The sequence below is a fragment of the Athene cunicularia genome (genome assembly GCF_003259725.1).
Source record: "Athene cunicularia isolate RWA chromosome 1 unlocalized genomic scaffold, athCun1 chr1_part1, whole genome shotgun sequence".
NCBI lineage: Eukaryota > Metazoa > Chordata > Aves > Strigiformes > Strigidae > Athene > Athene cunicularia.
The window spans coordinates 81,420,408-81,440,781 of record NW_020799091.1 but is presented as its reverse complement, the minus strand read 5'-3'; the positions used below and the strand labels follow the sequence as shown (position 1 = coordinate 81,440,781).

General features: G+C 41.5%; 1 protein-coding gene across 1 annotated transcript in view; it reads right to left on the bottom strand.

The window, feature by feature from the left end:
* Nucleotides 1-5,997: 5,997 nt before the first annotated feature.
* REPS2 (RALBP1 associated Eps domain containing 2) overlaps nt 5,998-20,374 on the bottom strand; it is a 130,222-nt gene continuing 115,845 nt past the window's right edge. Inside the window, exons 15-18 of the mRNA XM_026846229.1 lie at nt 17,443-17,526; nt 14,674-14,819; nt 12,479-12,584; nt 5,998-10,713 (exon numbers count right to left, since the gene is read on the bottom strand). Coding sequence (XP_026702030.1) covers nt 10,645-10,713; nt 12,479-12,584; nt 14,674-14,819; nt 17,443-17,526 — 405 coding nt within the window. The 3' untranslated portion in view covers nt 5,998-10,644. The remainder of the gene's footprint in view (nt 10,714-12,478; nt 12,585-14,673; nt 14,820-17,442; nt 17,527-20,374) is intronic.

Below are 20,374 nucleotides of genomic sequence, written 5' to 3'. Positions count from 1 at the left end.
ACTGTGCAAAATAATGACATACTCCCTGAAATTTTTTTTATTTGTTTTGGAGAATGAAAAGGGTACTACTGAAGCTGTTTGAGGGGGTTTTTTATGGTTATTACACATTGGATGCAATGTTTTAGGACAGCAGCAATGCTGTTAGGTGTGTTTTGACAGCTGAACAGCACTGCTGCCTATTTGCTCTCTTGAAGTATTGACTGTATTTCTTAAAGCTCCAGCTGCCGGAAGCAAGGGATTTAAAAAAAAAAAAAGTAAGCTTAGCTTTAATTCTGAAAAATTTGTGGTCAAGCATTAAAAAGTGTCCTGAATAAAGATTCAAGAGCCAGAAGTCACACTAAACAAAATTCCCATTTTATTTTCAGTTCTTGCTGCTTTAAAGCCCACGTTGTGAATTTGAAAGCTGGATTTCAGTTGCTGGGGCTTCTAACACCTTGTCCAACTTGCACAGGGAAAGGGAAAATCAAGCCCTCCTAGATAAAGTTGGCTTTACTACTGATTTCCTAAGTCCCTAAAGAACTTCTAAAATTCAATTTATTTTTACCACTTGTGTATTGACTTTTGTATTTCACTCAACTTGGACAATGGAAATAGATCAGTCTTTCTGAGTACTGTGGCTACTGTGACCTGCAAAATTACTGCTTTAAACCTTCAGCACTCAGCTACACATGCAGCAAGCAAACTCATATTCTCCTATATGTCACCCACTTCCCATTGTACTAAAAGATGCATAATGAAACTATTGTCACAAAATAACAGCTACTAACACATACATCTAGATTGAGGATTAACATAAGTAACTTGTGCCCTTCTAACAGATGAGAGGATTATATGATATCCTATTGTGCAGGCAGTAAATAATCAACCTGATTTCGTTTAGACAAAAGCTAAATTTCAGGCCTGAATTATTACTTCTTCCCTAATGATAAAAGACAGCTGCATAAGACAAAATATGCAATGATGTCTGAGCACAAAAATGAGAGCAGCTCTCAAAAGGCTTTACAAAATTCAAAGAGGAGCAATAAATACTATTTAAGGGAAATAAAAATTGATATATTTATTAATTTTATTAGAAATACTTTTGATATCTCACTTCTCCTGCCTTTGATCCCACGTCTTCTTCTTCTTGAGACTAAATAGATTAGACTGCTAATGAGACACCTCAGAATGTAAAATTACCTGCAAAATTGTCCTTCTCCCTGGGAGCTTTCCAAGCCCAGGCTCAGAGTTACCATTACCATAAGCTGCAGAGCAACTCCTGAGTTTGGGATTTGCACTCTCAGGAGATGCACACAGTGATGCTGTTATCTGAGGGAGTGGAAATCAAAGTGCACGAGGTCAATTTTTATCTGTCTGAAGAGACATCTGCTTTTAGCACTGTTTTTCAGGGAAATACAGGCTCTCAGTAAGCTAAGGCCTGAGGTTTCCTCTCCAGTTTGATGCAGAAACATTTCCATTCAGTTCTCTGAGAAATGCACTGTTACAGAGTGTACCTGCTATGCGGCAGCGTGATTCACACATGCTTCTGATGGTTTAAAAAAAAATTATTACTTTAAAATGATGCCTTGGGTTTAATGCAGGCACTGAAAAAAGAGTGAGAGACAGATTCACACACTCTTTTACTGATTTATAAAGTGTTATTTACAAATTCTCAAGCCACTAAGATGATCCCACCCTTTCAGGATGCCAGCTGATGTTTGCAGGACTGCCAAATAGATGGGGGAAAAAAAAAAAAAAAAAAAGTATAAACTCCTGGGTGTTGTGATGCTCTATTTTACAGAGTCACTGCTTTAGAAATGAGGTGACAACAAACTGGCTTCAGTTTTGACTACCCTATTTCATAAAAAGAATAAAAGGAAGGAGAAAAGTCCCAGAGAGAGGCAGCAAAACCAACTAGAGAAAAATAAATGTCTGGAAGAAGACAGAGTGAACAGATGGGAATTCCTCTATCTATACTGGAGAAAAATAACACAGGAAATGATAAAAAAACCCCAAACATATCAAATAATGAATGGCAAATGGAAAAGTAAAGCCAAAACTTCTCTGAATATGTTTGTATAGAGGTTATACTGCTGAGTGCGTATTACAGGTATTCCTCTGTCTCAATTTACAGAAGAGAGAAACACTGTTGTGGTCAAAAGTGAAGCAGATGCTGGCCTTGAGCAGACTGCAGCAGCCCATGCTTCAGGTTCCAGAGATGCCAGAAGAAACACCAGCATGTCAGCCACAGCAATGGTCATCCAAAGTCTATTTACTGAACCATTTTTTAAAACTTTGGGGTTCTTTCCTTTTCCTTTAACTCTTTTTGGCACTGCTCAATATCTGAGTGACATCCTGGATGAGATGGGCCAACCTGGAGCAACAGTTCTGCACGTTCTGTGTTGACATTGCTATTAGTCTCAAATATTATTTCTGCAACTTTTTCCAAACCCTGTCAAGCACACTTGGGTTTCTGTGCTCAAAGTTTGAGACAAATGCAGGTTTCCACAGACCATTCTGATATCCAGCTTGCAAAGCTGTAAGTCCACAATGAGACAATCTCCACCTAGCCAATGTGTCATGAAGAGGCCCCTGCAGCCAAAGCAACCTCCAGAATCAACCAAACCCAAGTCATAAACCCAACCATACATTCGTACACAAGAGCAAAAGCATGCCGAGTCCCCCAGGCTATGGGCTGAAAGCTGGACCAGCCGGCAAGAATCTGCACTCAGCTCAGTCTTTCCAGTGTGTGCAAAACCAAGCAACTGCAGGGTGCCAGACAAACATAGAAAGCAAGGCAAAGAATCAGACTGGAGGGAAAAGTAAGAACGCATGGCTGAGGGTCCATCACATTAAAATACACATTAAGCTAAATTAGCTTCAGTTGGGGGAAGTTAAGGTGGGGGGAACCCAAACTGCATTTTTCTTGCACAAATTAGAGCTTACCCATGGTGGTAAAACTCAGAGAAGGAGGAAGATGCGGCTGGCCTGCCCCTGCCTCAGCCCCTGCAGTCCAGTGCTAAGCCCTTCTTTCTCCCTGTCACGCTTGACAAACACCTGTTACTTGTTCCTCTCATTTTGACATAGCTCCATGTATAAATAGCCAGCTTTAACTGGAGCATGATATACCTGCAGCATCAGTTTGAAAGGCTTTAAGAATAAAAGCACAGCCTTAAAAATATGTGTTACTATTTGCACTAATGTGGGTGACTGGTGTAAATCAGCTGGAGTGAAACATGAAGGCCAGTTCCAAATCAGAGCCCCCTAAAAATCCTGGGATGCCTGGATCAAAGTTCCCAACTGAGAATTTTCTGCAGTAACACATTCAGAAAGCGCAGCACTGAAGAGGCATCTTCTGAGTAACACAATCACCCAGATAACTGAAGAGCTATCAAAACAACAGCTTCAACCCCCTCCCCCTGCCCATGTGGTATGGTACTAAGTACTGGAAACAAACTTTTTCCCAAGGAGGGCTCTTTTAATCCCAGGAGACGTTTTGGTTGATACCTTCAAGTGATTGATGACTCTGGCAGCACTGGTTTCTTTAACATCCAAGCTGAGACACCCAAAATGGAGTTGCTTTTCTGTTGGCAGAGTGTGCTTCCCACCACAGCCACCACCCCCCATCACCCCCCCAGAGGGCTAATCGTTTTTGGAATTGCACACCACCATCACCCAAGGTGGTTGCTCTGAAGGGAAATTGCTGTAAGAACTCATTAATGGAACAGGAAGCCATTATTTCTTATTGAGTATACAGTGTCCTTTAGGAACAGCACAGGGCTGGGAAACAAGACACAGGTGAGATCATGTGCTGGCTTTTTCCTCTCAGATAAGTGTGTGAAAACTGTAGTAAACAATGCATGCTCTGTATCAGTCTGCTGAACACCGGTATCACTGGCTTAACACACCCTAAACCTGTGACAGACAGCATGAACTACTGAATTCCTTAAGTGACCTTGGAAAGGAATAGCTCATATATCAAGTGGCAGCCCTACATCCAAGCCTCCTGATAGCGAGGTGAGCAGCAGAGCTTTTTTAAGCACATCATTCTTTCGCATTGGGGTGAAGCAAGGTGGTGGAGGTATACTGACTTCTCTGCTATCTCGGAAGCACGATTACTTTTCTTGAGTTACGTTTGCCCTACATCATGGTCCCACCAGAGCTGACATACTGCCTCCTTCTCCGCTTTCCTCATTGGTGGGCTCTGCAAGATATTTGCTGTCACAGGGCTGGACATGCAATTACTGCTCCACTACAGCTCATGTCTGCAGTGGGAGGAGGTCTGGGTGGAGGGCCTGTGGGCAGAGACCCTTTACCTGTGCATTTGCCAGCTGTTACATCCATGTTTCATTGAAGACCAGTGCGGTGATGAGTAGATTCCCTACATGGACCAAGGATGGAAAGTAAAAAAAAAAAATTACATTTCTTATGGGAACAGCCTAGCTAAGGAAAGAATCCCCCTCTTCCTCCCTCCCTCCTGCAAAAAACAGACTAGAGGCAATATATAGCCTTGGTCTTGTCTAGCCCATCACATTTCTGATGCATAAAGCATCCTCAAAACGTCCTCAGATAAGACATTCTTCCTACCTCATGCTATTTAAGTTAACAAATCAACAAACATAAACCAATACCGGATTTAACCAGGAGTACTGATTCAGCATTTAGCAGGGGGACTACAGGCGTAACACAGCTGGGACACAGCTAATGCCACCGCTTCCAGACAGGTGCCCAAAATGGTGGGTGCAGAGGCAATACTGGGGACTCAGAGCCTGGTGCAAGCTGACCTCACGTACCCAAGGCCTTCTGCTTCAAGGTGCATTTCTTTGAGCAGACACAGTGCCCTGGGGGCTGGCAAGGGAGGCGAAACAGAAGGAGCAATGGGGCCACCAGATAAAAGAACTCCAACTCAGCTATGGGCTATGGATATGCAGGGATTTTGTTAGCTCATTAATTTTCTTTTATTCTGCTTTGCTGCAAAAGCCATGTAAACATCCAATCCAAGCAGGCACCCTTGCGAAGCAGCATTCGTTACCTTAAAAACAGCGGAAGGATAAAAGAGAACTTTTGAAGCTTCTATTTCTTTTCTTTCCCTCTTCCACTAAGAACTTTTTTCTAAAGCAGGAAAATGCATCTTTTCATTTTTAAGAAAGATTATTTGGAATGTGAATTTAAATATGGAGAGCTAATCTAGATTTGCATGAAGGCACCCCAGAGCATCATCTAATTGTAAAAACTAAGAATGGAAGAGCGATCTAAATCCATCCTGCTGCTGATGCAGAATAGCTCCCAACAGGATATTTACAAGTTTTTAACGAGTTGGCCTTGTGCCTCAAGTGCACCAGAGACATACTTTTAGGCGAATAAAACATCCCTTGTCATGGCTTAATGCTGCAAGAATTAATCTATCACTAATTATTTCCTCTTTTAAAGCCCTGCTCTTTGGATAGCTGTGACATAATTCTTAAAAATCACACTAGTTAAAAAGCAGAAGTACACTGTCCACTCCAGCTCCCTGGCCACAAAGGCCAGCTATTCAAATGTTTTCCTTTTCCCAGTTTAATTTCAGCTCTTGCAGTTGATGAGAGGCTGAAAACAGTGAGCATGGGAGTGCTGGGGGGAACAACTAGAGTCCTCTCGCTGCTCCTTCTTGGGCACCCTCCGACCAAGGGTCTGCTGGAGGCTTGGAAGAGCTTTTCCTTCGTGGTGGTGCCATTCAGGTTAGAAAAGGGTGCTCCTCTTTGGGCTTAATCACAGCAAGAAGTCTAAATTCTGACAAAGCAAGGCCTGACAAAGTAAAGATGGAGTTTTGACTTAACTGAAGCCTAAGGAAATATGATTTCACTTTAAGTCTGTCTTTGTCTCACGTACACACAATCCCAATGTAAGTGATTTCATCTTTCATAGTTGAAGGTCAGCCATTTCAACGCTGTATTTTTTCCAGAACGAGCCACAGTTTCTGCTCTCCTGGCAGATCTGTACAATCGACATCCTAAATAAATCACAAGAGCAAGGCTATTTGAAGTTATTGGATGCTTTTATTTTAATGTAGCACCCAGTTCCATATCACATACATTTTCCAAAATTAGATGGGCATAGTATAGAACACTATACATTTTGCAGCTTACCACGTGGACAGTCTGCAGCTGTGAAAACAAATTGCTTAAATCTGGCTATCTACTTTATAAGTTAAAATTCAAATATATAATAGCCTCAGGGTATTTTTTTTAGATTAACAAAGATAATGCTTGCAATATGATTTTTTATATCAAAAAATCAGTAACAGAGTAAAACATAATGCATATGTTCATAGCACATTATCATGAAAATAACTGAGAAAGCTTCAAAATACATCATCTCTTATCAAAGGTACTACATCACTTAGATTATTTTTTTCCTGAAAAAATACTTGTACTCTTTAGTCAAGAAAATAGGTGACTTTCTGAGGGCTTCTTTTATAACCCCGTGTATTTTCTTGTCAAGGACCACGTGTGCTGAAGGCCGAATGGCTCATGGTGCTGGAAAATGGACACCCCTCACTCCCTGGCTAGCAACTTTTACAGTCTCTCTTTGTCCTGATCTGGAAGCTCAGATGGGAGGAAAGCAACTTATACACCACCAAAAGGCAATTTGCACATCATGCCCATCCTAAATGCTTCCTGTGAAGTGTTCCAAACGAGCCCTCTGGGTTCATTTTACTGTGAAAGTTGTCATCACCCCATGCCAGTTAGCCCTGGCAGTGTTAAGTTGGGACCATCTGGACGACAGCCGAACAAGTTCCTCTCCCCAGTGTGGATACAGAATTCCCAGCAGCAAAACTACTGCCATGCACGTAAAAACAGGTTGGAGATAATCTTTTGAGTTAAAAAAGGATATTCACCAACTTACTAATAACAGGGCTGAATCCACTAATCACTGACATTTTTGCTACGTCACCAAAACTCTCTGGAAGAGAGAACTATCTAGAAAAAGGTGGCAATGTTTCCCCTGCATCCTAGTATAAAATTAAAAGAAGGACATTGATCATTAAGGATTGTTTGTTCACAGTTTGTTTAAAGGAATGCCTCAGAAATGGAATCCGTTTTCCTTGCTTCATTACCAGGTTGTTATTTATATTTAAAGGCTCAAAACTGGCTTGGTCTACAAAGGCAACCAGTCACTACACTTAGCTGGGCACTTTTCTTTTTTCACCACTGAACTACCACGTATTGAAACGAACATTTCATAGAAAGTTATTGGGCGATATGAACATTAACAGATATATAAAGAAATGTGTGATCAAAAAGAAGACATGAGTGCACACCTACACACACTGAGGAAGATCCTTATCTTCTCTGCCTAGTGTTGTCCTGTCGACAAAAATATTTAATTGTCCATACCAGAATAGCTGCAGGAAATTGAAGACTTAAAAAGGGGCACCAGGCTCATGGTCATCGCATGCTCTCAGATGCAAGGAAGCCAATGCTCCAGCTCCTGTTCCCAGTTATCCTCTCTTGCTGGCATGTTCTGCTCTGCATAAGTATCTACAAAAACCATTAAATGAGGAGGAGTGAGACCTCACACAGGGGAAGCTGCTGTCGCTCCTTGGTCAGGCAGATTCCAGTTGTTGTTCTGGGTAAGGCACGCCAGAAGCTTAAAGTAGATTGCTTTCCTGTAGCTCAAGAAAGTGCCCTGAACATTGAGCAAACAGCCTGTGAGGTCTCCCTTTCTGACCAGATGGTCTATCTTGGCTTGAGGAGAATCTCCCACCCAAAATTTCAGAAAGCAAAGGTTTCTGCAAGAAATTATGATTTTACTGCACCCACATCTTTCCAAAGGAAAAATATTTTTTTTGAGAAAATCTGTGATACTGGTTTTAGATGCGTTGACCAGCCAGGGTCTGTTAATAGTAGCCATGAGTGTGGCTACATGCAGCAATGGCTAGAAGTATTGTCTATAGCTTCATGATGCCTCCTCCTCTCCCTCTCAAAATGCTAACAGCCTCCCAAAACCAGACACATTTTTTTCATTTTGCATGGGCTATCATGAATGCTTAAGTACTGAGACATTACATTGTATGTGTAACACAACAGCATTTCTCCTTGAATATTTTGCTTTACTCTCTCTCTGTGAAGTAGTATATCATCATCATACCCAACACTTCATCAAACAGAATACAAATCAACCTACACTCCAGGCCTTGAAGCTGAGCGAGGCATTTGACTGCAACCCTGTAAATGCAGGGATGGTTAAATTTTTAATTTATTAAGTCCTGTGGTAGAGTAACAACTGAGTAAATATTTCATTGTTAGCTAACCAAGTACCCTCACTTCCAGTGAATGAAAAAAAGTCCTGTACATTAGAAGGAAGACATCTGAAAGAGACATATAAACCAGCCTTCTTCACTCTTCCTTTGAACAGCATCTATTCCATGAATAACCTAAGCAAAATAAATGGGGGATTATTCTAGAGGAAGCTCCTATCAAACATGAAAAAGTCCTCTACTGCCTTAAAAATACAATGTGCACACTTCTTTATAATCATTAAAAAGCTTTCCTTAAAAAAAAAAATCCATAAAAATATGCCATATTATTATTTCCTATCAAATACTAGGGGCTTATTAACTGATAATGTAAGAACTAAAAAGCAAACAAACAGTGAGTGCTTAACCTCATTAAAATCTCAGGAATGACTCAGTGTTATGAATGTATGAAATAAATGATGATAAATTCTGAACAGTACCACCACTAGTGAGAGGGCAGCATCTGTTTTGCAGCTTCCCGGAAAGTCTGCAGTTCTCGCATTTTGTCACTGACCAGGAATGACTGTCTGACCCCAGCTATGCAACAGTCACACAAAAGGACGACCCAAATCCAGCAAAACGGTTGTTGCTTGTTGACACAGTGATGTTTAGTTGAACTGGAACCAATGTGTTACAAAAATAGATTTTCAGTAACAATTCTGCAAACGTCTGTTTCCACCTTCAGACTTCTGGATCTATGTCACACATCCATATCCCTTTTAGAAAAATTAGGCTGCTTCCTCATCACTTCAGACACTCCCGCTGATGTCATTCTTATCTGCCAACAAAACTTTTGGCTGCTCTGATGTCCTCTGATACCACGCCACAGCCATTTCATGATACACCCTGAAGGGAGGCTACCCAGCTGCTTCAAACCTGCTTCTCCTTCCTCTCAGCCCCAGGGCCATCTTATAGCTACAGGGAGAAAGCATCACACCAACAACAGTAGAAACCTGTTACACCATTTCTGCAAGGCAAATACGTATGCTTAGATTAGTGAACAGGATATGAAATACGTGCAGTAGCACGTTTTGGATAACAGGTAGGTGACATTCCCTTGTAGCGAAGCACTTATATCTGTGGACGGAGGCTGACATTATGTCTGAAGTCACCCTATCTAAGAGAACTGGCCAAAGAAATAAAGTAACATTAGTTAGCCAGCTTCCATTGCAAGAACTGAGACTGAAGTCAATGACCACCTGCATCCATGGAAAAATCCCCACCGGATTCAGTTGGTTCAGACCCAGCTTAAGAATTAACCTTTGCTTCTTCATTTAGAAAATAAATGGGCATTAGCAGCTTCATCCAGTCAGTAGCATCTCCAGTGAGGTGCAAAGGAACCTTAACAAAAACCTGTTGTAGAAGGCAGTCATTTCCTTCACACATTTTACAAGCTCATATATAGCACTTTTGCTATCTTTCTTCTTTTGGAAACACAGTTCTTGTACACATACTTAAAACAAATCAGCAGCTATTAAGACAACAAAGCAGACTAATACAAATGTACATAGAACAGCTTTTACAAAAATGCCCTAACCTCTTGTTAGAAACACACGGTTGTTTGGTTTTTTTTTTAAAAAAAAAGAAAGAAGCAAGCTATAAACCAGGGATTTCAAACATGCTAAAAGTATGCAGAGGCACTGGCAGTTCAAGCAAGTGATCAAACACTGGTGATGGGAAACAGTTACAGCTCAAAACCCAGATTTTTTAAAATTTCGAAAATAATTAAATTTTAGTATTTTTTACTGTTCTCTCATGAGATTTGAACTTATAAAATACAAGTTCTCTAACATCAAAATACATCCGTGATTGCATAATAAACAGTACTAAGAAAATAATTATCTAACATGTGATTGCAGATAAAGACTTTATGTCTAAGGGAGTTTTATTCCTGTAGTACCTGAAAGCCAGAGGTACTCTACCATGATACAATCCTACAGGAATCAGTAACATCCAGAAGTCCATCTCAAAGGATGAATTTTAAATTTAAGCAAGAATTCAGGAATGCTGTACCTCAATGATCAGGGCAGGAGGTGCTGCCAGAAAGCATATAAATCAGGAATTTTTTACATAAATAAAATACTCTCAGGTTATTCATTTCAGTGATAAACTGCATTTACACATTAGGCTGGGAAAAAGGAGGAAAGAAGGCGGAGCATCCCCCCCCCCTCCACTCAGAAATATCCAACAGTCAGATATTTGTTTTCTGTACCGTCTTCATCTGCAAAGGCAAATGGACGAAGAAGGGTGAAGGGAGACCTGACAAGCCGGTCCTCCCCACCGCCACCACCTTGGCAGAAACCCTGCTCAGCCGCACTGCACTCCTCTCCCTGCAAGGCTGCTGGGATGCCTGCTCCACTCTTGCTGCTGCATGGCGGTGTGAGAAGTCACAAGACGGTGACAGGACGTAGCTGTTCCAGCTGCGTTTCCAAGGCAATTCGTTCCTTGTGAACCTCCTGCAGCAGGGAGAGATGCGCTGTAATTTTTGGGATGCTCACATGCACCACCCTGCTCTCACGAAGAGTAGCCAGGCAAACTGCTGGCATTGACAGGACACTCAGGGCTCTGCTGTTTAAGTAACTCTCCCTGCAGTCTCAAAACACCATACCAATGCCACAGGAACACCCTGTGCAGCTGCCTACTACTGCCTCCTTACAGCAGAGCAATATGGAGGCTCAATCACTTGCTCAGGCAATGGAGAGAAGCAGCCATCCACTGGCCAGGGGAATAGCTTGGGATGCAGCAAAGCTGGCTACAATTGGTCATTTTTACCAAAGAAAATTCGGTTATTTTGAAATCACATTTCCCTCAGAACTCTTTTTGAGAATTTTTCCTTCATACAAATCAACCTTTTTCTTTTGGAAATGAACGAGACTTAGCCTAAGATGACGCAAGCTTTGCAATCTAGCTCTTTGGTGACTGTGGCAGGAAGCTCAACAGTCTCAGTTGGAAACTAACTGTGAAGGCTTTGAGGATCAGCAATTTTTGGAAAGCCTCTCCTGGTCTCAAGGCTGTCCTTGCATTGAGGGGCACCTGGTTCTCGCTGACCTCCCACCAAAGGGCTCCCTGGCCAGTGTGAGAGCCAGGCTGACCTATAACTCCTCCAGGCTTTGGTACCCCTTTTCTCCAGGCTCAGAGCCCTGGCACAGGAGTGCACTTGAACACTCTGGGTGCAAGCTGTGCCTGAGGGGTACCCGTCAAGTCTTCTGGTCTCCATAAAAACAGCAAAGCCCTGCTCCATCAGAAAGCTGCCAGGCAGCAACACGACTTGAAGGACAAGTTCACTTTTCTGTCCTTGTGTGAACTTAGGCGAATGTCTGTCTTTCCATGCTTCCTTCACACTGCTGTAAAATACAGGTAGCAGCACTGGCCTGCTTTGGGAAGGTCAGGGAGTTTAAGCATGCTGAAGATAGTGCACGGAAGCAAGTAAGACCCGAGTCAAGGAATGATGGCACTGTGCTGTGAGTAAAGCATTCATCTCTGTGTTGATTTCAACTGCTGTCCTCTATTTTGCTAGGATTTCAGTACAGAGCATCCACCCTACATCTCTCTCAGGAGATCCTTGAGAAGCAAATAAGAAATTATGTTAAGCAAAGTTGAACATGCAATCAAACTTTCACCTTGGCTGAACAAAAAGTGCAACTGGGGGTTCACCTCCCCTTCCAGACAAGCGTGTTGATAATACGCAAGGAAGAAAAAGCTATGGCAGATGAAAAGTCTGTACTACCTCTGAACTAAGGCAATAGAAAAACTAGAACTGATATTTATAAAAAAGCAGCCCCTTGAGAACATGCTAAGACAAGTGAGCAGACATTAATAACCAGTGTTAGATGCTCACATAAAGCATGGTCTAGCCAGTCCACGTATACCAAATGCCTGACTCCAAGACACAGTTACGTAGCACAACTGATGAGAAGACAAGAAAGCTATGCTTGAGTTGCTCTCCTGCACTAGCTGACACCATCCATTATCAAACTTTTCAGAATGACAAAGTTCATCCTTTAGTCTTACTCTAACTGAAAGTGGAGCTGTAGGCCCACAGGTTATAGCTTTTCCCAGAAAGCCTCATCCTATTCCCACACACATTATAACTATTCCACTCCAGAAAGCAGGAAGTAACACAGTAGGTCTCATCTGAGAGGATGAACAAGATTCTCTGCTGGAGGTGACATGTAACTGACCACAGGGAGCTTTGTCACCAATTTTCAATGCATTCCTTACCTTCAGCTGCTGCTGGAGCTCACTGTTCAACCTGGCAAGCACAGCATTGGCTTCTTTGTTTTTTCGGATAGCGGTCTGAATAGCCCTTTTCTGCTTGGAAGACTGTCTGCCAGACAGATAAATACAAAACATTTCAATTAAGAGCCTCAACAGTGGCTGATGCCAGAAGACAAGCCATCCATTTTGCGTGCCTGTACTCCATACACACTGGACTACACTTCAAAGACAAGGTACAAACTACAGATTTAAGAGAAAAAATGTGACACCAAAATGAGATGGCTGAATCAGATTATTTGAAAGTAAAATGGCCACACTTGTTAACATGAATAACAGAAACATTTTAGTCTGTCTCAATTACTGCAAAATCACTCCATTCTGATTCAGTTTAAGAATAATCCCTGCATAGCTGTGCTTATTGAAGCATCTTTGCATTAGCTATTTTCAGATACTTGTAGAGTTTACACATTCAGGAGTGGTTAACAGAAAATACAAAAATCATTCTATGTGGAAAAAAAGAATATCTGCATGAAAATACTGTCTCTGATTTTTGGGGGCACCGATGATTCTGATGTTTCTTTACTTCAAAGATTAATCTTTCTTTCATTCAAAGCAGTTATTTCCATCAAACCATCTGACATCACAAACAGGAACAGGTAGATGGTTTATGAACTTTCCTCATCTCTTTTGCTGCTTATATAAAATCTTTCTCTCCTATTATTATTACTCTATAGCCCATGGTAACTGACCTGGAGAAAACTACAGTTATGCACACAGGTACAAAAAGAGACAGCTCTGTACATAAGGACCAACCTATTCCAAGAAACAGAGGTAAAACAGGAAAAGGAAAAGAAAATACAGAAAATATTGTCGGAATATCCAAACCCTTTTCCAAATAGATTATTTTAAAGTTTTACATGAGGCATCAAGAGCTCTTTAATGACAAATTTGACGTAAAGGGGATGCCCTATTTAAATAAGGTCCATAGTGGTACACAGTCCCCATCAGATCTTTTCTCTTAACAGAGCTGATGGCACTGATCTTTGTAACAGAATTTGTTTAACAGCACAGACAGGTCTTTCTGCTGTTATCTTGCACTGAACTGGCAGTTTCCTGCTTCACTATTTTGCTTCAAACTACTCTCCATAGGCTATAAAGTAATAACGGTAGGAATAAAGTAATAATGATAGGAAAAAATAAAAACCAGAGTGATATACCTCCATGGTCATTTGAACATTTTAGGAAAGATATAGATGAGATAGGATTAAGTTGAAATGCTAACAAATGCTATTATCTTTCTTTGAACCACTATGGAATATGCACTTGCAAAACACAAAATAGCACTTTAAGGGCATCCTAGGAGTCTTATTACTTATTCTAATCTCCAATTATGCAGCACGGTTTCAGTCTATCGATAAACAGTTTGCCAAGAACCACTCAACTGATTTGGGCAGCTTGGTTTTGTTTCAGGCTGTATCAGATTGCTTTGCAAGGCTTTGGGTGAAGGAGAGCGATAATATTTGCACACTATTTCAGTTGAGAGAGATATATAGATCCAAAAGGGCTTCCAGTGCCTTCACTTACCATTTGTACAGCCCCTTCTGCACTGCTATTAAATAAATATATAAGTGAAATCCCTACAAGTCTTTGTTGCTGTCAGCTTCAACAGCTATATTTACATGACCAAACAACACATGCTGGGTTTGGCAGTTATCAGATTATTACAAGTGGTCTATGGATCAGATCATACCAGTGGCAAGCATATTTCCAACCTGCCTTACGATGAAGAAATACCACAAGGATATGACCAAGATCAAGCATTTCATGATGCAACTTCCTGGGCATTTATCTGGTCGTATCTGTCCCCATGAATGAGCAAAAGGCAAAACCACACACCCACAGAGCTAAAAGGAGTTGCGTTACGAGATGCTAGTTGAACACCTAGGCTTGCCCTCCAGAGGTGTCTACCAGATACAGAGGTAGAACACCTCTGCAGGGGCTATCAATCAAATATTACCAACTTATACAGTCACTACAGACTTTGTCTGCATATGAGAAGACAGATGGAGATTTCAGAGACCTGTACCTTGTGAAGGATTCTTAAAACCAGAACTATTAAGCACAAAATTATGCAAAGAGCAAACCCTGCCATATCAGATCTCATGGTGCAGTTTGGTGTGCTTGGTACATGTTTTTACTTTTGGACTGGGAGATGAGGCTTGACTGCTGGCAGGGAAGAAGTCACATTTATAGTGGGAGAAAGCTCAGGGGTCTCCAGCCCCTGCACCTCTGTCCGGAGCTTCCTGCGGGCAGGTTTGGAGGGCGGATGAGCAAGAACAACCTCCTGCAAGGGAGAAGCACAGCAATGTTAAGGTCAGGCCATACATGTCCCATCATTAGGTTGGGGAAATACCTGTGACACAGAAATTGCTGACAGCTGCCCTACTATTTCAGAATGTAAAGAGTTACAGAGCTTAATTCAAATTCGGCAATAGCCTCTCAGGTTTCTGACTTTTCAAAAAGGAACAACTACTCCTGCAACCCTTTAATGAGTGAAATGATTATACTGGTGGTTTGTCTTCATCTGGATTATGGACTCTTCAGAACTGGACTGTATAGCTCTGTGTGCGGGGCTGGGGAAGGGTGGCAGGAGGGAGGGGTATAAATATATATACTAGCCCTCAAGTTGATCCGAAATCATTAAAATCAAAACAAGATTTATTTCTAATTATGCTCAGTTGGTAAGGATCAATGAGCAATCACTTGCATCCCAACTTACTACCTCACCCATCTGGCATGGAGTCTCTCCATTCTCCTTTTCTCTCTTACATGAAGTAGCACTGCAAATAGCTTAGACAAATGTATAAAACTACCCATGCAAAATTAACATGTTGGAAGTGTAGAAGACCAGTTACTTCTCCTGATAAGTTACATCAAAGAAATAGTCTGGTTTGTAGGTAAAACAATGAGTCTTGGATTTTTATGACTTCAATAGACAGAAGTGCTTTCATTATCTTAAGACATCCTTCCTTTTGTGATGAGAAGTAGTTTTAATGACTTACAGCTGTTTTAAATCTGAAATATAAATATATCCTTTTCAGTGTATTTTATTATCAGATCTCTTTTACAAGGGATATAACTTATTGCCCCATTTCATAAATGAGAAAGCTAACACTCAAAAAGATGAAGTGACTTGACAAAGGTTATACATTTAGTGTCACAGTCAAGACCAGAGACCAAATTTTGTTATCACTTGCACAGTGCACATTTTACTGGGCCAAACTATCTTCCTTACAATGTTTTGGTTAAATGTTAATAAAATAAGAAAAAAATTAAATGAGGAAGCATTTAATGACACAGCAATCATAAGAAAAAAACCCAACACTATAGTACACAGCCTGACTCAGCAGAAGAGACTACCATGAGTGATAGAGAATGAAACCAACATAAGACCAATAATTAGTATTAGAGGGAATTATAATTATAAGAGGAATTAGAATTATAAGGAAACAAGAGGTTTCAACATTAAAAACCAGTTCTACCATTGCTGAAAAAAAAAAATTATCTAAAACTATTGTGAGATCTTTTGATGAGGAAGTCAGCCCATCAGCACTGCACAGATCTCAAATAATACTGTCACTGGAAATGCTACATATAATGCACAGCTCCCTGAAAACACACAACGTAGAGCAAGTGACAAACTTGCATATGCCTTCTACAACTACAAACTGTTGGGATGCCAAATGCGCAATCCCAGTCTACCTTAAATTGCCAAAACACAACCAAATCCATAGGATAAATCCCTCTTCCATTTCAAATGCAATACTGGAAAAAATGATCCAATATCTAAAACCAGAGCCCTCCACAGGGGCTCTTTGGCTGGCTGCTGCTGCACCAGGCTTTGGAGGTGGGTCAGCACTGTGCCAGCAACCTGCCTCCCACACCCCTCAACCTGGGGCTTCTCTGTATTTTAGCGATCTGGGTGGGATGAGGGCAAGCATGAAGCAGGTGGACCACAAGGATTCAATTCCCCCAGTAGGGTTGCAAAGCAGAGCAAGGATGCAGCAGGGCTAGAACTAGCATGCGGTGAGCACAAACAGAGCAAGGACACTGCCCAGAAAGCCCTATAACATATAGGAAACAACACTGGACATTTGTCTGTGCTCCCTGTTATGGTAAGAAGTGTGATGGTGCTCCCTGGACAAGGTATGTACTACATACAGCACCTGCCAACAGTTCTTGGTTGGGTTGAGCAAAGGTCTTGCAGGTGCTCCCTGGCTGCAAAAGGGTCTGGAGAGGGTAGAATCTGAATTTGCCCCCTATCAAAACCTGTTCTGGCTTGGGCTGGTGGAAGGAGGTGGTGGGAGAATGACCAGGAGTGGGAAAATGCTCACAGCAACTGCTACAGCCAGGGCATCCCTAAGGAAGACCCTTTGAAGAGTGCCATTGCAATTTTGGTGCTTACTTTATACAAATGATATGTTCATACAAAAACATATTAGAAACTGCACATCTTGAGAAAATATCTCCCAGTCTATATATATTTAGTGGCTGATCCTGACCTCTAGCAAACAGGTATGTTTACATCAAAACCGAATCCTCAATAACTGGAAGCAAGAAGTGCACCACAATTTGGAAGAAATACAGCAAGACAGGGGTCGAGTAAAATCAAAGTCTTTTTTTGTCTTCCCTAAGGCTCCACAAGACTCTACTGATTTGAAACAAATGGCAAGCTGCCTCTCTTAAAGCACGTGCATCAATGTGTATGTACTAAGAGTTTCCTAATGATTTATCTGAGCTGATGTCACATGCAATCCTAGTTCTCTCTAGTGTCTTGACCTCCAAAGAAGGTAAACATGTAAAAATGTAACCCTAACCCTCCACTTAATTGCTTTAAAAATGTAAACCAACCACATTTGTTGAAGGCAAATCACTCTCCACAATGGTACAATGTGTGCAGGTCTCACCTTTTTTGCTGAACTGTTTTCTTCTGCCTGCGACGGGGGTCTATTCATCTGAGGATGTAATTCAACCTCAGATGGTTGCTCTGTCTGCAACAACAAATCAGTCATTGCTACACCCAGAAAACGACTAGCAGTCTCATACAATAAAGTCAATGAAAGGAAACATTATGCATAAAAGAAAAGTTACTTTAACAATTCAGCAGTTGGAGAAATGGAGATCTAGGGTAACAGCTGAATAGATGACATATGTCTTTTACAGATTTTTAATGAAACCTTTTTCTTGCATTTTGTTGTGCTTAGAAAAACAAGAGAAAAGTTTTTTGGCAAAACATTAGGAACTATGTCTCTGAATGTAAATGACCTAGTAGCCAGAATTTCTTCTAGAGTTACCTTTATGGCCTAAATTCTCAGAGAAAGACTAGGGGGTGGATAAAAGATAGAAAGATCTTGGATGCACTCTGTCACCTTAATATCTCCCGAAACCTATGAAAATTCCTTGGAGTAAGCCTGTGTCTTTGAATTTTGCAAGGCTGGAGTAAGAAAGCCTGAATTATACCAAAAATTCCAGTAAAGTTACTGAAAACACAAGTCACAGAAGCAGCCAAATAAATCTTCCCTCCTTCCTTCTCACGTTTCAAACAGAAACCAAGCTGAACATTCAACTCACGGGTCTACGCTTCTGCAAAACAGAACACTGTTCCCCCAGCATATCTGACCAAACAGCAAATTAAAACAGAGGGTTAATGCCTTGCTTTGCCTCTCCTGAAACCTTCCCACATCTTTTGATTTGCTTCACCAGGACACGGAATGGCACATCAGCCAGGGGAAGGTACCAGGATCTGGAGCTGCCTGTCCCTGGGGACGTGTGGCAGCAAACACAGAATAAACATGGTGCAGCTGTTTTCTGTCCAGAAGGTATGGGCTGGCTCTCCAAGACAGGGCAGACAAGCAGGCAGGAGCGGGAGGCTGAGGGCACTTGGCACTGAGGCAGGTGGCCTCTTCCCTTTCCCAAGTTCTGCCAAGTTGGAGCCACGCTGACAACAGCCCCCAGGCAGGAGAGGCAACCCGCCATCCTGCTCCCTCCCCAGAAAAGGCTCATTGCTACACACGTGAAAGCTTGTGTTTAAAACCAAGTTTAAGGCAAACCTCAACCTCCTAAGGGGACAGGATTTTAGTAGTAACAGTAACAACAATAACCTGTCACACACTGAAGAGCCTAATTCACTGGTGCAAAGACATTTCTACATAGGCCCAACAAGCTCTGTGGCAGCTGCAAGTTTCCCAGTGCTTAACCGTAAGTTAAACAAAAATGACAGAAACCACAGAATTTGATACCTTTAAAAAGTACGGGCTTTTTCATACCACTTCCATTTTGACCAAAACAGACAAAATAAGAGCTGTACAGAAAGGAGAAACGTGGCTCTGCCAGGTTACGGCTGTTCTTCAACTGTACAGTGTTAAACATGTGCAGAGGAGGGATATTTCGGATCTTTTTTAAAACACATATGAAATTCCTCCAGAGAGGAGGAAAAGGCATTTTCACAGAATCATTCAGGCTGGAAAAGACCCTTGGGATCATCGAGTCCAACCATCAGCCCTACTCTACAAGTTCTCTCCTACACCATATTCCCCAACATCTCATCTAAACGACCCTTAAACACATCCAGGGATGGTGACTCCACCACCTCCCTGGGCAGCCTATTCCACTGGCTGACCACTCTTTATGTGATTTTTTTTTTCCTAATGTCCAGTCTGAACCTCCCCTCTTGCAGCTTAAAGCCATTCCCTCTTGTTCTGTCACAAATTACCTATGAGAAGAGACCAGCACCAACCTCTCTACACTATTTCTAATCCAAGCCAGGATGCCATTGGCTTTCTTGGCCACCTGGGCACACTGCTAGCTCACGTTCACCTGCTTGTCAATTAGAACCCCCAGATCCTTCTCATCCAGACAGATCTCCAGCCACACCTCCCCAAGCTGACAAGATTTCTCTCCCCTTCTCTTCCAAGTGTGCCACATCTGTAGTGTTATCTGATGGTTACAAAAACCCCAAACCAACTCACCCTGTAGTTTTCCAATATTTGAATATTAGCATCTGAAATATTTGGATTTTAGTAACTATTAGAATTTGACAATTTGAATTGGGAAAGCTTTTCACGAGTTGAAGTGCTGTAACTGTAGATTTCTGGTACAACTAGGAGAGAGTGAAGTGGAAAAAAACAATTATTTTTTTTTCTGTCTACAAAAATCAGCCCTTTAAAAGTCCATTTAATGCAACAGACCATTTCTTTATCAACAAGCTGAATAGCCCATAACCTCCCTGATTTCTACAACCACTTTTTATGTATTTGAAAAAAAATGAAGGCTCTAAGCACTGATGACAGTAGCCTGGCAAAGTCCGTGAGGCTTTCATGAATGATTTGAGGATAGCGAAGCTCAAATACCCAACAGATCCAGACAATAAATTTGGGCTCAAGCCACATCACTTTGTCAAAATCATTCATTTAGGGACATCAAGAGTAAATGCAGTCTTTCAGAGAACCACGTAATACACACACTATAAACTCCTCATGGTATAGCTTTGCTGCACAACACAGAACAATAACAGAGGTATACAAGAGCCAGCTCTTAATGGACTTTCTTGGACAGGGAGCACTAGATATCCCCCTAACCTGGCCAGGCAGGCAGTTTCTGGTGCTCACACTCACATTGGAGTCTACACTAACCCCTGCATCAAAAGCAAATATATACTAACTTATTCCACAGAATGAAAAAGAGACCAACTGCATGTTATTTAGCTATAGATAAAATGCAGTTTTTCAAGAACCAATGTGTTCAAACAGTGTAGAAGTAACTAAACAGACTGATACTGTACAATGTCAATTGCAAATAAGGAAGAAAATTGAAATCACAGTAAAATTGGGGGGGGGGGGG